The following is an 18,103-nucleotide window of genomic DNA, read 5'->3' as shown; positions in this document are numbered from 1 at the left end:
CTGGAAATGACAGCTACAGTTCTTCATAGAACTATATAAGCACCTGTTGCCATCTTCCCCCCCAGTAATAGGAAAATCTGCAGAGGACAGATTTTTTCATGAATTAACAAGTTTGATAAAGACATTAATTTCAGAAACTTTGTAATATGTACTATTGATTTATGGGGATAATAATAATAAAAAAAGTTAAAATGATGGTTTCTCTTTAAGTTGTTTTAAACTGCCTTATTTTTCAGACCTATTATGTTGGGTTGCGGGAAGGGCTAATTGCAACAAGTAAAAAAGATTAAGAATAAATAACATGCAAGCTTGGATTGTTTAAATACACGTCATTATGTTCATGCAGCTCTTGCTTTGGTTCTATAATGAAACATGTTAATTCCAGGTTGGGATTTATATGTCAGCAGTCAGATTTATAACAATTCTGGACAATCCAGAACTCTCTCTCTAAGGGCTGTCCCACACGTCCAGATAATTCCGGTACCGGAATAAATCGGTACCGGAGTTATCCGTGTCCGTGTGCCTGGGAACTCACGGAGGCCATACGTGTGGCACACGTGTGCCGCCCGTATGGCGAGTGGGTACCACACGGAGCGTGTGGTACCCACTCTGCATGGTGCTGAAGCTGCTGAAGCTGCGATTCATATCCTCTCTGCAGTAGCGTTTGCTGCAGAGAAAATATGAAGAATAGTGTTAAAAATAAAGATTTAGGTGTCCGCCGCCCCCCCACCCCCTGTGCGCCCCCCCGCTGGTCAGAAAATACTTACCCGGGTCCCCCGTCGGCTGTCGCTCCTTCCTGGTCTGGCCGCGGCTTCTCCTGCATGCGGTCACGTGGGGCCGATCATTTACAGTCATGAATATGTGGCTCCACCTCCCATAGGGGCGGAGCCGACTATTCATGATTGTAAATGATCGGCCCCACGTGACCGCATACAGTAAGCCGCGGCCAGACCAGGAAGGAGCGAGGGAGCGGGTAAGTATTTACTGACCAGCGGGGGGGCGCACAGGGGGTGGGGGGGCGGCGGACACATGGATCTTTATTTTTAACACTATTCTTCATATTTTCTCTATAGCAAACGCTGCTGCAGGGAACATATGAATCGCGGCTTCAGCACCATGTGGGGGGGACAGCGCTTACTGTAGCGCTGTCTCCTGCACGCACACGGACCCCAGACGGAGAATGTCCGTGTGAGGTCCGTGTTTTACGCGGACCCATTGACTCTATTGGGTCCGTGTAATACGTGCGCTCCCACGAACACTGACATGTCTCCGTGTTTGGCACACGGAGACACGGTCCGCAAAAAATCAATGACATCTGAACAGATGCATTGATTTTTATGGGTCTACGTGTGTCAGTGTCTCCGGTACGTGAGGAAACTGTCACCTCACGTACCGGAGCCACTGACGTGTGAAACCGGCCTAAGGGCTTGTTTCCATTTGCGAGAAACACGTCCGTGTCTCGCATGTGGAAACGAAGCTCTGGTGCCGGCACTTGGGAGCGGAGCGTGCGGCCGCATAGCAACACATGGAGCTGCACACTCCGCTCTGGAGTGCCGGCACCAGAGCTTTGTTTCCACATGCGAGACACGGACGTGTTTCTCGCAAATGGAAACAAGCCCTAAACCTGGACATCTGTTGGATTGGAGGATGGGTCCACAGAATTATACATTTGGCACAAGCCACATTTGCGGATAGTACAATACTTGCACTGTATTGCCAATAACCACTTTGTTAATGGTGATACTTACATTTTGCATTTGACCACCTTGAGGCCTGTTTCACATGTCAGTGCCTCCGGTACGTGTAGTGACAGTTTCCTCATGTACCGGAGACACTGACACACGTAGACACATTAAAATAAATGTGTCTCTGCAGATGTCAGCGTGTTTTCACAGACTGTGTGTCTGTTTGCAAAACACGGAGACATGTCAGTGTTCGTGGGAGCGCACGGATCACGCAGACCCATTAAAGTCAATGGGTTCGTGTAAACACATACAGCACACAGATGCTGTCCGTGTGCTGTCCCTGTGTGTTTTTCCTGTCATAGGGTTAAAATTGAAAAAATTGTTTCAATACATGGACACACGTACAGCACACGGACCCTAAAAACGGACTCACGGACATCACACGGATGTACCACGTGAGCACACGGACACGGATAACTCCGGTACCATTTTCTCCGGTACCGGAATTATCTGGCCGTATGAGACTGGCCTGACATGGTGGGTGGGGAAAATCACACTAGAAAAGGAACATATATCAGGAATTTGTTCACGAATATTATATTAAAAGCATGCCATCTATGGGGATAGTGCAAAACACGGAGACATGTCAGTGTTGGTGGGAGCGCACGGATCATGCGGACCCATTAAAGTCAATGGGTCCATGTAAACATGTACCGCACACAGATGCTGTCCGTGTGCTGTCCGTGTGCGTTTTTCCTGTCATAGGGTTAAAATTAAAAAAAATTGTTTCAATACACGGACACACGTACAGCACACTGACAGCACACGGACCCTAAAAACGGACTCACGGACATCACACGGATGTACCACGTGAGCACACGGACACGGACAACTCCGGTACCGTTTTCTCCGGTACCGGAATTATCTGGACGTGTGAGACTGGCCTGACATGGTGGGTGGGGAAATCCACACTAGAAAAGGAACATATATCAGGAATTTGTTCACGAATATTATATTAAAAGTATGCCATCTATGGGGATAGTGCAAACAATTTTGAAAGAATTTTGTCAAACAATATAATGTGTTTAGGATTTTTAACCCTCCGTCAGGGGAAACTGATCTGACAGGTGCAGCTAACTTACCGTATATACTCGAGTATAAGCCGAGATTTTCAGCCCACTTTTTTGGGCTGAAAGTCCCCCTCTCGGCTTATACTCGAGTCTTACTCAGGGGTCGGCAGAGGAGGGGGAGCGGGGGCTGTCTAAAAATACTCACCTAGTCCAGGCGCGGTCCCTGCAGGTCCCTGGCTTCCCCGGCGCCGGCAGCAGCAGCTTCAGCTTCTTCCTGTACTGAGCGGTCACATGGTGCCGCTCATTACAGTAAATGAATATGCGGCTCCACCTCCCATAGGGGTGGAGCCGCATATTCATTACTGTATTGACCGGTAACAGTGACCGCTCAGTACCGTTAGAAGCTGCGTCGTCGGGGAAGCAGGGACTGCACAGCGCCAGGACCAGGTGAGTATATCGGGGAGGGGAGCGCAGCGCTGTGCGATAGTCACCTTTCCTCGTTCCGGGCGCCGCTCTGTCTTCAGCAGTGACGCTCAGGTCAGAGGCCGCGATGACGTAGTTAGTGTGCGCCCTCTGCTGAACGTCAGTGCTGAGCATGGAGTGGCACCAGAACAAGGTGCACTGCAGGTGACTATTGAAAGTGCCGGGGTCCTGAGCGACGGAGAGGTGAGTATGTGATTTTTTTTTTTATCGCAACAAATGGGGCAAGTGTCTGTATGGAGCATCTATGGGTCCATAATGTTTGTGCAGCATTATATGGGGCCATAAAGTTTGTGCAGCACTATATGGGGCCATAACATTTGTGCAGCACTATATAGCACTATATGGGGCCATAACATTTGTGCAGCACTATATGGGGGCCATAATGTTTGTGCAGCACTATATGGGGCCATAAAGTTTGTGCAGCACTATATGGGGCCATAAAGTTTGTGCAGCATTATATGGGGCCATAAAGTTTGTGCAGCATTATATGGGGCCATAAAGTTTGTGCAGCACTATATGGGGCCATAACATTTGTGCAGCATTATATGGGGCCATAAAGTTTGTGCAGCATTATATGGGGCCATAACGTTTGTGCAGCATTATATGGGGCCATAACATTTGTGCAGCATTATATGGGGCCATAAAGTTTGTGCAGCATTATATGGGGCCATAACATTTTTGCAGCACTATATGGGGGCCATAACATTTGTGCAGCACTATATGGGGCCATAATGTTTGTGCAGAACTATATGGGGGCCATAACGTTTGTGCAGCACTATATGGGGGCCATAACGTTTGTGCAGCACTATATGGGGCAAGCGTCTGTATGGGGCATCTATGGGGCCATAACGTTTGTGCAGCACTATATGGGGCCATAACGTTTGTGCAGCACTATATGGGGCCATAAAGTTTGTGCAGCATTATATGGGGCCATAACGTTTGTGCAGCATTATATGGGGCCATAACATTTGTGCAGCATTATATTGGGCCATAACATTTGTGCATTATATGGGGCCATAACATTTGTGCAGCACTATATGGGGGCCATAATGTTTGTGCAGCACTATATGGGGGCCATAACGTTTGTGCAGCACTATATGGGGCCATAATGTTTGTGCAGCACTATATGGGGGCCATAAAGTTTGTGCAGCACTATATGGGGCAAGCGTCTGTATGGGGCATCTATGGGGCCATAACGTTTGTGCAGCACTATATGGGGCTATAACGTTTGTGCAGCACTATATGGGGCAAGTGTCTGTATGGGGCCATAATTAACGTTTGTAGGGCACTACGGTATATGGGGCAAGTGTCTGTATGGAGCATCTCATCTTATGGGGCCATAATAAAGGTTTGTGCAGCACTATATGGGGCAAATATCTTTATGGAGCATCTTATGGGGCCATAATCAGCATTTGTGCAGCATTATATTGGGCAAATGTGTCTATGGAGCATCTTATGGGGCCATTATTAACCTTTGTGCAGCATTATATGGGGCATATTCTAATATGGAACATCTTATGGGGCCATCATGAACTGTATGGAACATTATATGGGGCTTCTGATTCAATATGGATATTCAAAAACACTTAACCTACTGATGTCTCAATTAATTTTACTTTTATTGGTATCTATTTTTACTTTTGACATTTACCGGTAGCTGCTGCATTTTCCATCCTAGGCTTATACTCGAGTCATTAAGTTTTCCCAGTTTTTTGAGGCAGAATTAGGGGGTCGGCTTATACTCGGGTCAGCTTATACTCGAGTATATATAGTTTCATTTCTCTATTTTCAGTGGTTTGTCTGGGAAACACCCTCCTCCCAGGACCTTCCTAACTTTAAAGGCTGTGTGAAACCTGAGAAGCCTCTTGTGCTGCAGAGCTGCAGGAGATCAGATATCAGTGTTTTGGCTTCTCCGGCTCATTGCCCCTGAATGCGTCACACCTTTGACTTTTAGTATTTGCTGTTTTTATTCATAGCAATAGTTTTTTTAGCTTGTTTTATGAATATCTAGTGCTAAATGTGTGGATTTGTCATAGAAGGTTTTGTTAAAAGTAAGAGTGTGCTTCTCAGGCACATTGCGCTCCAACACATATTCTCTCTCTAGCTTCAGCTTTTCTTCTGAAATAGCGAGAAGAATATTTGACTTGTCCAATGCCCTTCATGTTGAGCAAGTGCAAAATATACTGCTTGCTGATGAGACAGACCCCTTACAGCAAGAAGATTTAGGGGAAGACAGTGACATTGATTCAGAAGATGATGTGGAAGAATGTCCAGATGTGTCTGATACAGATCAAGATGGAGAAAGTGAGGAGGATGCTCAAGACATAGAAACATATTACTTTTCTGGTTATTAAACATTTTTTTTTCCACCTGATTATGTGTATTCTCATTTATTACATTCCTATTAAGGTAACTGATCACTGTTAGAGCATTGAAATTTTTGAAAAATTAAAATATAGCCAATTTTCTAGCCTGTGTCGGACAGGCGCAATGCCCCTAAACTCATTATGAAACATATTGCCCCTGACGGAGGGTTAATAAAAAAAAAAAAGTGATTAAAAATGTATTCTATGCAACTGAAAATTGCTACTGTTAATGAATGCTATATTAAATAATCTACATGTAATTTTAACAATGGAAAGTAATGTGGGCAAGCAAAACCTGGCATAAAAAAAAACAAAAAACCTGAACTGCAGCAAAAAGAGCACACAGTATATAGTACCTTATATCAGCAGTCATAACAGGAACATAAACAGAAAGATTCTAATTGAAAGATTTGAACACCTTCTGTATTTTCAACCCACTGCTGGCTTTTGGCTTCCAAACACTGCCAAACCTTTGCAAAGGGGATAACTTGTTGATAGTTGTGGGTTGATCCTGAGAACAGGGCTCTGCAGAACCCCATCTTGGTATCCCAATGGAATGGAAATGCTCTACTTGCGCGTCATTTATTTTTTGTGGGACTGCCTGAAATAGCTGAACGCTGTACTTACCTTTCTTCACACAACATAGTGCCTTTTTTTGGGATTGTTGGGGGTCTCAATGGTCAGACCCTGATAGATATGAGAGGACTTACAATTCTAAGAATACCCCATTAATATACTATTCTGACTAATGAGAAATAATGAAATAGAAACATTAATTAAAAGTGCCTGTGCCACAATCACAAATTGTCTCACCATTCTGACCCCACCAATAAGACTTGAGAATCGAGAGTCCCATTTGATCTGAGCAGCGCTTCATCTGCACTGACACTTCATTAAAAGTCTATAGGACTAATTCAGGCAAGTGCTGTCCCATTGGCTGTAAATAATATACAATGGAATGCTCAGGGTCCCCATCCATTTATATAATTGCCTTGTAATGTTTTCATTTCCTGTTCTGTCCAGATGTCACCGTATCCCAGTATTCCAAGCGGAGGAAGTTCACCGACCGCCATATTGGGACACCCAAGTGATGGGTGTCTCAATATGGAAACTGCTGCTGGTACCAACCTATTGTGCGGTACCACCAGCGGAACACTGTCGCACCACACACACACACACACTCTATACCCACCACACACTCACACAGCCTCTTGCACGGTACCACCAGTGGAACACCGTCACAAACATGCCGCCGGGATCAGCCGAATGATTCGCCGAAAGATTCACGGACTGCCACCATTTTTGTACAGGAGGAGCGAATGTGCAGTTTTAATGTGATCGCCTCTATCTGTCTGCACAAAGATGGCGGCGGTCTCATTTACTGCGCCTGCGTGAATTTAGCGCAGGTGCAGTGACTCATTCGGCTGATCCAGGCGGCAGATGAGCGACGTGTCTACAGGCAGAGGAAGCCGGTCACATTAAAGGGGTTTTCCCACAAACGAAAGTTCATTTTAAAAATTGTCTGTCTGGCCGTGTATGGAGCATACCACATCACCTGGGCAGGGGAGGAAGCAAAAGACAATACTGACATTACAGCATGGGATCACAGTGGATTCATTTTGTGAGGCAAAATATTTCACTGACTGTTTTTAAACAGTATTTTACCTCACAAAATAAATCCACTATGATCCCCTGCTGTAATGTCAGTATTGTCTTTTGCTTCCTCCCCTGCCCAGAATCTGTGGTATGTTCGGTACACAGTCAGACACAGACAATTTTTAAAATTAACTTTTGTTTGTGGGAAAACCCCTTTAAAAAGCAAATATCAATGCCAACATGGCTCCTCCTAAAAAGTACGCAAAGGACAATGAAAGGAAAGCAGCAAAGGCACAATGTCGAAGAAAACAAAGGGCAAATGAGACTCTTGAAGAGCAGCAGCAACGCTGGGACAAAAATGCATATAAGCATAGGCATCAAGCACGAGTCCCTGATGCAAAAGTCATTAGATTATCACAGGATGCCATTATGCAACAACATTGCCGCATGCCTACCCCCATCGTGACATTACCGCCCTCCATCCATTTTGCATAATGAGTGCTGGTTGTAATGGTGGAAGACCAGCAATAAGTGACTTATCCTGCAAGTTGTGATAACATGGTAGTAAAATGTCACATACCCCTTTTGGTTGAATCTCAACACTTGTTAGACACAGAGGGCCCCCGATAGTCAAAGTATTGACTCTCTGCAAAGAAATTCGGTGACGATACTCCAAAAAGTGAAGTTTATTCACAGAAACCTGAAAGAAAGAGATATTTTAGAGAACAGAAACAAAATTAAATAAACTCAATATGATCAGGAACACATTTCCTGCCTGTTTCAAATATTGCTTTAAGCAAACATACTTTGTAGTTCAGGCTTGTAACAAGGATTCGTAATTCAAATGGTAAAGCCCAATGAAATGGCAACTCAGACTTGACCTCTTCAATCCCCCAATTGTTATTTTGCATTGTGTTACAAACAACAGTCTTCTGATCAAAACGTGGATTGAAATGGAAGGCAATATCATCAGTGCCACAAGGACCACACGCAAAGTTCACGGCAAGCCTAAAGGAGAAATATATTGATTGTTCAGAAAAATAAAAAAAAATGAATATGTTGAATGCATACTTTTATTTATTTATTATTTTTAACAGGGTATTCAATGCATGATAGCTGCTCAATAGGTCATCAGAGCACTTGCTGGATGGGGGAATTGTTTTTTTTCTGCCAAGGGCCATTTTGAAATTTCTACCATCATTCAAAGGCTGCAAAAAATTATCAACTGAAAAATTACCTAATACATTTGGTCAAGCAATTAATTCAGTCACCCCTAATGTGATAGCTGGATTGGCTTTGATTTTAGGCGATTTTGAGCATGCTGCTTTTCCAGGTTTGTGTCAGTCTGGAGAACAGTCAACTCTTTGTGATAATAATATTTGTGAAGCTTATACATCACATATGAGATGCTGGGGAGGGCCACGAGGCACAGACATCGCTGGGGAGGGCCGCGAGGCACAAATGCCGCTGGGGAGGGCCGCGAGGCACAGACGTCGCTAGGGAGGGCCGCGAGGCACAGACGCCGCTGGGGAGGGCCGCGAGGTACAGACGCCGCCGGGGAGGGCCGCGAGGCACAGACGCTGCTGCTCTCTTCATCTGTGGGACACGAGTGCATAGCGCACTAATGCCACACACAAAGTATGTCCTCACGCTGGCCAGGCTGTAATCCTTCAATGCATGTGAACGCTGCGTGGGGGTTTAAAGAGCCGGCAAAATGCAGCTGCCAGCCCGAGCACCGTGATCCCCGGGGGCCATAGAAAAGGTCCAACTCTGTGTTAGGCCTGTTTCACACGTCAGTGGCTCCGGTACGTGTGGTGAAAGTTACCTCACGTACCGGAGACACTGACTCACGTAGACACATTAAAATCAATGTGTCTCTGCACATGTCAGCGTGTTTTCACGGACCGTGTGTCCGTTTGAAAAACACGGAGACATGTCAGTGCTCGTGGGAACGCACGGATGACAAGGACCCATTAAAGTCAATGGGTGAGTGTCAACACGTACCGCACACAGATGCCGTCCGTGTGCTGTCCGTGTGCAGACTGAGGACCACACGGACCATGCAGGAGACAGCGCTAGAGTTAAGCGCTGTCCCCCCTGCGTGTGGTGCTGAAGCTGGAATTCATTCCTTCTCCCCAGCAGCGTTCGCTGGGGAGAAGGAATGAATTCCGGCTTCAGCACCACATGCAGGGGGGACAGCTCTTAACTCTAGCGCTGTCTCCTGCATGGTCCGTGTGGTCCTCAGTCGGCACACGGCTGCCGCACGCGTGCCACACTGATGTGCCACGTGAGCACACGGACACGGATAACTCCGGTACCGATTTTTCCGGTTCCGGAATTATCTGGACGTGTGAGACTGGCCTTAGACATGTAAGGGTTTTTTCACTTCTGCACTTAGGAGTGGATCATAAACAGAAAAAAACCATCATGATAAGACCTGCACCTTTTTGGTATATTTGTGGCGAGATTGCCTTCTATACACTTTTGATGAACTTTTGATGCTGAAAAAAAATTATATTGTTTCTTGCTAGCCCATTCTTGCACCATATTTATTCGTAAGAACGAGTAGCTACTTTTCTCTGTCACAGCTGCAGCCTGAATACACTAATATACCAATATACTAACCTGTCAGCTGTAGGTAGGATAGAGCCGTTGATAATAACCACGGTGCCATCGCTGATGCCACTGTGAAAACTTGTGCAAAAAGGAACAGGCTGGAAAGAAAAGATCACAATTATGAAACACATCCAAGTTCTCTTATCTACACAATAAGCCACAAACATGTCAGAAAGAGTAAGGTATAGTATAAGAATATAAATATTAGAATACAAATAATAAAATCACACAAAATCAGCACTGAGCACTATAGTTTGTTGTGCATAATAAAAATGTATTTTATACAAAACCATAATGTCATAGAGATAGAGAGTTGCATCAACAGGATTCACGATCTAGTGAACCATCAACGTTTCCCCATCGTTGGGCAACTCCTAAACTTTACCGGAGCCCATAACCTGTTTGCCATAGCTTAAATTTATCATACAACTGCAGTGCCTGCCACTTTTTCAACTCATTCTCCCCATTGCCGCATCGTACTGTATGTATTATAGTGTACCCACAACAACCTCCCACTACTTTTTGCTCCATATACAGGGCAGAGACCCATAATCAACAGTGCCCCAATTTCAATATCCTACAAGCCCCAGTGCCCACTTCTCCTGCCCATACTTCCCACTGCTTCTACTACTCGGTGCTACCTCATGTAATGTAATGTGCCCTAAATTTCCCCACTGCTGGCTGCGTCACAGTATATCACATCACATACCCCTCACTGCTGCCTCAAATACATCACATATGAAAAAAAAAAAAAAAAAATATATATATATATATATATATATATATATATATATATATATATATATATATATATATATATATATATATATATATAATATACTTGGGTGTAGCGTACAATTGCGACCAAAAGTTGAGATGGACACAAATTTGGGTTTGGTTTTTACAAAGTTTCCAGCGTCAGTGTTTTTAGATCTTTTATTCAGATGTCAGCTTCTGAGTCAAATGCTGAATGATGACAGACGATCAGCACTGGAAGTTTATAACAATTTTTGTTTGTCACCCAGCTTTTTGAGGACTGACAACTGGAGAGTTTCCCAGCCATGGACCCAACATTTCAGTGGTTTGTTTAGGCTACTTTCACACATCCGTCTTTTTGTTTCAGGCTAAATCCGGCTCTTTAGAGAAAAAACGGGAAAAATAAAAACCGGAACCAGTTTTACCCCATTGACTTGTATTAGCGCCAGATCGCGCCGCATGGCCCCGCGTTCCTTCCGTTTTTTTCCGGATCCGGCTAAAATTCCGATTCCGGCGTCTGAAAAAACCGTCTACTGCAACGTTTTTTGTCTCCGGTGAAAAAGCCTGAAGGCGCTTCCGGCTGTTTGCTACAATGAAAGCCTATGGGAGCCGGCGGCCTGATCTGGTTTTTTAACCCCTCTCTGACCTTAGATGTACTATCCCGTCGAGGTGACCTGGGCCTATCTGACCCTCGCCGGGATAGTACGTCATAGCGATCGGCCGCGCTCACGAGGGGAGCGCGGTCGATCGCGGCCGGGTGTCAGCTGACTATCGCAGCTGACATCCGGCACCTCCCTGCGTGCTTCCCTGAGACCCTTGGAGCAATGCGATGTGATCACGTTGCTCCGAGCGTCTCTTACCTCCTATCCCTGCAGGCCCCGGATCCAAAATGGCCGCGGGGCTGCATCCGGGTCCTGCAGGGACTACTCCGGGGTCCAGAGCAGGCGCTGGTAAGCCTGCAGCGCTGTAAGTCAGATCGCTGATCTGACAGAGTGCTGTACAAACTGTCTGATCAGCGATCTGTGATGTCCCCCCCGGGACAAAGTAAAAAAAAAAAAATTCCTAAATAAAGAAAAAAAATATATATTATTCCCATAAATACATTTCTTTATCTAAATAAAAAAAACAATAAAAGTACACATATTTACTATCGCCACGTCCGTAACGACCCAACCTATAAAACTGTCCCACTAGTTAACCCCTTCAGTGAACAACGTAAGAAAAAAAAAAAAAAAAAGGCAAAAAACAACGCTTTATTATCATACCGCCGAACAAAAAGTGGAATAACACGCGATCAAAAAGAAGGATATAAATAACCATGGTACCGATGAAAACTTCATCTTGTCCCGCAAAAAACAAGCCACCATACAGCATCATAAGCAAAATAATAAAAAAGTTATAGTCCTCAGAATAAAGCGATGCCAAAATAATTTTTTTTTCTATAAAATAGCTTTTATCGTATAAAAGCGCCAAAACATAAAAAAATGATATGACCCGAAGAATAAAACTGCTTTATCAATTTTACCAAATGTGGAACGGTATAAACGCCTCCCCCAAAAGAAATTAATGAATAGCTGGTTTGTGGTCATTCTGCCTCACAAAAATCGGAATAAAAACCGATCAAAAACTGTCACGTGTCCAAAAATGTTACCAATAAAAAAGTCAAATCGTCCCGCAAAAAATAAGACCTCACATGACTCTGGGGACCAAAATCTGGAAAAATTATGGGTCTCAAAATGTGGAGACGCAAAAACTTTTTTGCTATAAAAAGCGTCTTTTACTGTGTGACAGCTGCCAATCATAAAAATCCGCTATAAAAAACGCTATAAAAGTAAATCAAACCCCCCTTCATCATTCCCTTAGTTAGGGAAAAATAATAAAATTAAAAAAATGTATTTATTTCCATTTTCCCCATTAGGGTTAGGGCTAGGGTTAGGGTTGGGGCTAGGGTTAGGGTTGGGGCTAAAGTTAGGGTTAGGGTTTGGATTACAATTACGGTTGGGATTACAGTTAGGGGTGTGTCAGGGTTAGGGGTGTGGTTAGGGTTACCGTTGGGAATAGGGTTAGGGGTGTGTTTGGATTAGGGTTTCAGGTAGAATTGGGGAGTTTCCACTGTTCAGGCACATCAGGGGCTCTCCAAACGTGACATGGGGTCCGATCTCAATTCCAGCCAATTCTGCGTTGAAAAAGTAAAACAGTGCTCCTTCCCTTCCAAGCTCTCCCGTGCGCCCAAACAGGGGTTTACCCCAACATATAGGGTATCAGCGTACTCGGGACAAATTGGACAACAACTTTTGGGGTCCAAGTTCTCTTGTTATCCTTGGGAAAATAAAAATTTGGGGGGGCTAAAAATAATTTTTGTGGGAAAAAAAAGATTTTTTATTTTCACGGCTCTGCGTTGTAAACTGTAGTGAAACACTTGGGGGTTCAAAGTTCTCACAATACATCTAGATAAGTTCCTTGGGAGGTCTAGTTTCCAATATGGGGTCACTTGTTGGGGGTTTCTACTGTTTGGGTACATCAGGGGCTCTGCAAATGCAACGTGACGAGTTATGACCTGGTGGTTAAGGAGCAACACTGATATGACCTGGTGGTTAAAGAGCAACACTGATATGACCTGGTGGTTAAAGAGCAACATGGGACAAGCTCTGAGGAGGTGGTATCTTTACTGACCGCAGTTCCTAATCCTAACACCAACACTAGAAATAGCCATGGGATGTTCCTGTCACTCCCTAGACACCTCGTCACAGCCTGAGAACTAACTACCCCTAAAGATGGAAACAGAAAGCTATCTTGCCTCAGAGAAATTCCCAAAAGGAAAGATAGCCCCCCACAAATATTGACTGTGAGTGGAGAGGGAAATGACATACACAGAAATGAAAACAGATTTTAGCAAAGGAGGCCAATACTAATCTAGATAGACAGAATAGGAAAGGATACTGTGCGGTCAGTATTAAAAACTAAAAATCCACGCAGAGTTTACAAAAATAATCTCCACACCGACTCACGATGTGGAGGGCAAATCTGCTTCCCCAGAGCTTCCAGCTAGCCTGAATATATCATAATGACAAGCTGGACAAAAAGAAACATAACATGAGCTGAGCAATAAAGTCCAAAGCAAATGGACAACCCAAAGAACTAGCAAGAACTTATCTTTTGCTGAAATGGACAGGCCATCAGAGAAATCCAAGGAGAGATCTGAATCCAACCCAGAAACATTGACAGCTGGCATTAACTGAAGACCAGAGCCAGGTTAAATAGCAGAGCCAGGAGAAACGATCAGTGGAAGCCGATGCTACTGCTAAACCCAAGGAGAAGCAGTTCCACTCTAAACCACCAGAGGGAGCCCAAGGGCAGAACTTACAAAAGTGCCATTCACAACCACAGGAGGGAGCCCAAGAACGGAATTCACAACAGTACCCCCCCTTGAGGAGGGGTCACCGAACCCTCACCAGAGCCCCCAGGCCAATCAGGATGAGCCAGGTGAAAAGCACAAACCAAATCGGCAGCATGGACATCGGAGGCAACAACCCAAGAATTATCCTTCTGGCCATAACCCTTCCACTTGACCAGATACTGAAGCTTCCGCCTCGAAAAACGAGAATCCAAAATCTTCTCCACCACATATTCCAACTCCCCCTCAACCAACACCGGAGCAGGAGGATCAACAGAGGGAACCATGGGCACCACATATCTCAGCAACAAAGATCTATGGAAAACATTATGGATGGAAAAAGAAGCTGGAAGGGCCAAACGAAAAGACACCGGATTGATAATTTCAGAAATCTTATAAGGACCAATAAAGCGAGGCTTGAACTTAGGGGAAGAAACCTTCATAGGAACATGACGAGAAGACAACCAGACCAAATCCCCAACACGAAGCCGGAGACCAACACACCGACGACGGTTAGCAAAACGTTGAGCCTTTTCCTGAGACGTTAAATTGTCCACCACATGTGTCCAAATCTGCTGCAACCTGTCCACCACAGAATCCACACCAGGACAGTCAGAAGGCTCAACCTGCCCTGAAGAAAAACGAGGATGAAAACCAAAGTTACAAAAAAAAGGCGAAACCAAGGTAGCCGAACTAGCCCGATTATTAAGGGCAAATTCGGCCAACGGCAAGAAGGTCACCCAATCATCCTGATCAGCAGACACAAAGCATCTCAAATAAGTTTCCAAGGTCTGATTGGTTCGCTCAGTTTGGCCATTTGTCTGAGGATGAAATGCTGAAGAAAAAGACAAATCAATGCCCATTCTAGTACAAAAGGACCGCCAAAACCTAGAAACAAACTGGGAACCTCTGTCAGACACAATATTCTCCGGAATGCCATGCAAACGAACCTCATGCTGAAAAAATAATGGAACCAAATCAGAGGAGGAAGGCAACTTAGGCAAAGGTACCAAATGGACCATCTTAGAAAACCGGTCACAAACCACCCAGATGACAGACATCTTCTGAGAAACAGGAAGATCAGAAATAAAATCCATGGAAATATGCGTCCAGGGCCTCTCAGGGACCGGCAAATGCAAAAGCAACCCACTAGCACGGGAACAGCAAGGCTTGGCCCGGGCACAAGTCCCACAGGACTGCACAAAAGAATGCACATCCCGCGACAAGGAAGGCCACCAAAAGGACCTAGCAACCAAATCTCTGGTACCAAAAATCCCAGGATGACCAGCCAATACTGAACAATGAACCTCAGAAATTACCTTAGTAGTTCATCTATCAGGAACAAACAGTTTCCCCACTGGACAGCGGTCAGGTTTATCAGCCTGAAACTCCCGAAGCACCCGCCGTAAATCAGGGGAGATGGCAGAAAGAATCACCCCCTCCTTGAGAATACCAACCGGCTCAAGGACTCCCGGAGAATCAGGCAAAAAACTCCTAGAAAGGGCATCAGCCTTCACATTCTTAGATCCCGGAAGATACGAGACTGTTGTGAATTCCGTTCTGGAGCTCCCTCCTGTGGTTGCTAATGGTATTTTTGTGAGTTCTGCCCTTGGGCTCCCTCTGGTGGTTTCGAGTGGAACTGCTGCTCCTTTAGGTGGCTGTAGCAGCTGCCTCCACTGATCGCTTTGCCTGGGTTTGTTATTTAAACCTGCTCTGGGCTTTAGTTCATGCCAGCTGTCAATGTCTTAGGTTGGATTTGGTTCTCTCCTTGGATTTCTCATATGGCCTGTCCTTGTCAGCAAAAGATAAGTTTCTGCTAGTTCTTATTTGTCCATTTGCTGTGGACTCTATTGCTTTGCAAATATGTCCTTTTTTGTCCAGCTTGTCACTATGTCATATTCAGGCTAGCTGGAAGCTCTGGGGAAGCAGATTTGCCCCTCCACACGGTGAGTCGGTGTGGAGTTCATTTTTTGTAAACTCTGCGTGGATTTTTGTAGTTTTTAATACTGACCGCACAGTATCCTTTTCTCTCTGTCTATCAAGTTTAGTAATGGCCTCCTTTGCTGAAAACTGATTTCATTTCTGTGTATGTCATTTCCCTCTCCACTCACAGTCAATATTTGTGAGGGCTATCTTTCCTTTTGGGGTTTTCTCTGAGGCAAGATAGCTTTCTATTTCCTTCTTTAGGGGTAGTTAATTCTTAGGCTGTGAAGAGGTGTCTAGGGAGAGTCAGGAACATCCCACGGCTATTACTAGTGTTGTTGTTAGGATTAGGGACTGCGGTCAGTAGAGATACCACCTCCTCAGAGCTCGTCCCATGTTGCGTTTTAGCCACCAGGTCATATCAGTGTGGCCTCTTAACCACCAGGTCATAACACGAGACCACAAAATCAAAACGGGAGAAAAACAGAGACCATCGAGCTTGTCTAGGATTCAACCGCTTGGCAGACTCAAGGTAAATCAGATTCTTATGATCGGTCAAGACCACAACGCGATGCTTGGCTCCCTCAAGCCAATGTCGCCACTCCTCAAATGCCCACTTCATAGCCAACAACTCCCGATTGCCGACATCATAATTATGCTCTGCAGGCGAAAACTTTCTGGAGAAGAAAGCACACGGTTTCATCAAAGAGCCATCAGAACTTCTCTGAGACAAAACGGCCCCTGCCCCAATCTCAGAAGCGTCAACCTCAACCTGAAAAGGGAGAGAAACATCTGGCTGACGCAACACAGGGGCAGAAGTAAAACGACGTTTAAGCTCCTGAAAGGCCTCAACAGCCGCAGAGGACCAATTCATCACATCAGCGCCTTTCTTCGTCAAATCGGTCAGAGGCTTAACCACACTGGAAAAGTTAGCAATGAAGCGGCGATAAAAATTAGCAAAGCCCAAAAATTTCTGAAGGCTCTTCACAGATGTGGGTTGAGTCCAATCATGAATGGCCTGGACCTTAACAGGATCCATTTCAATAGCCGAGGGAGAAAAAATGAAACCCAAAAAAGAAACCTTCTGAACTCCAAAAAGGCACTTAGCCCCCTTCACAAATAACGCATTAGCACGAAGGATCTGAAATACCATCCTGACCTGCTTCACATGAGACTCCCAATCATCGGAAAAAAACAAAATATCATCCAAATATACAATCATGAATTTATCAAGATAATTCCGGAAGATATCATGCATAAAGGACTGAAACACAGATGGAGCATTAGAGAGCCCGAATGGCATCACAAGGTATTCAAAACAGGGTGGATAAAAATCAATGTTTTTTTAAAAAAATCAAAAAAATCGGATTTTTTTTATTTAAATCGGATTTTTTTGATTTAAATCGGATTTTTTTCAATAAACTGCTTTTTGAGGAAAATATTTTACCATCCAAAGGTTCTTCCATCATGAGATAAAGCTGAGTTGTTTAACTCAGTAGAATAAAGGCTGTATATGTGTAACATTCACAATGCCATGCTCTTCCAGAGGTTTCTGTAGGATGCTGACTATCCAACAAGTTTGGGCATGTCAACTGAATGGAAAAAGAAACTAAACCAAAAGTGAAACCAAGCTAGAAGTGTGGAATTAAAGGGGCAGTATGAACAAAATGTGGAGGCTATTAATAGTTTATACAATTAAGACATGCTGCTTTTAAACACCTACCTATTGCCATATAGTAAAACAAAAAAGATTTTTACTTACTTTGGGGTCCCCCCCTCACCCTGGCGTTAGATCGTTGCCCCTAGTTTCGTCCGTGTAACTATGGGCGCACATGCGCACTGCTCTCACTTCTCATTTTAATCGTGATTTATATTAAAAAAAAACTTTTGATTTAAATCAGTGATTTAAATCATGATTAAAATCATGATTTAAATCGATCCGATTTAAATAGAAAAAAATCTTTTGATTTAAATCGTGATTTAAATCATGATTTAAATCGGCGTGATTTAAATCAATCCACCCTGATTCAAAATGGCCTTCGGGCGTATTAAATGCTGTTTTCCATTCGTCACCCTATTTAATACGAACACGATTATACGCCCCTCGAAGGTCAATCTTAGTAAACCAACTAGCCCCCTTAATCCGAGCAAACAAATCAGAAAGCAAAGGTAAAGGGTACTGGAATTTGACCGTGATCTTATTGAGAAGGCGAT

The 18,103-nt window shown here is 44.4% G+C and overlaps 1 protein-coding gene across 1 annotated transcript in view; it reads right to left on the bottom strand.

The window, feature by feature from the left end:
- LOC143818342 (galectin-9-like) overlaps nt 1-18,103 on the bottom strand; it is a 62,872-nt gene that overhangs the window by 13,332 nt on the left and 31,437 nt on the right. Inside the window, exons 2-4 of the mRNA XM_077299683.1 lie at nt 9,826-9,914; nt 8,007-8,208; nt 7,781-7,900 (exon numbers count right to left, since the gene is read on the bottom strand). Of these exons, the coding sequence (XP_077155798.1) occupies nt 7,781-7,900; nt 8,007-8,208; nt 9,826-9,914 (411 nt within the window). The remainder of the gene's footprint in view (nt 1-7,780; nt 7,901-8,006; nt 8,209-9,825; nt 9,915-18,103) is intronic.

This window comes from Ranitomeya variabilis, chromosome 3 (assembly GCF_051348905.1).
Source record: "Ranitomeya variabilis isolate aRanVar5 chromosome 3, aRanVar5.hap1, whole genome shotgun sequence".
Classification (NCBI taxonomy): domain Eukaryota; kingdom Metazoa; phylum Chordata; class Amphibia; order Anura; family Dendrobatidae; genus Ranitomeya; species Ranitomeya variabilis.
This window is presented reverse-complemented; position numbering and strand designations above follow the sequence as displayed.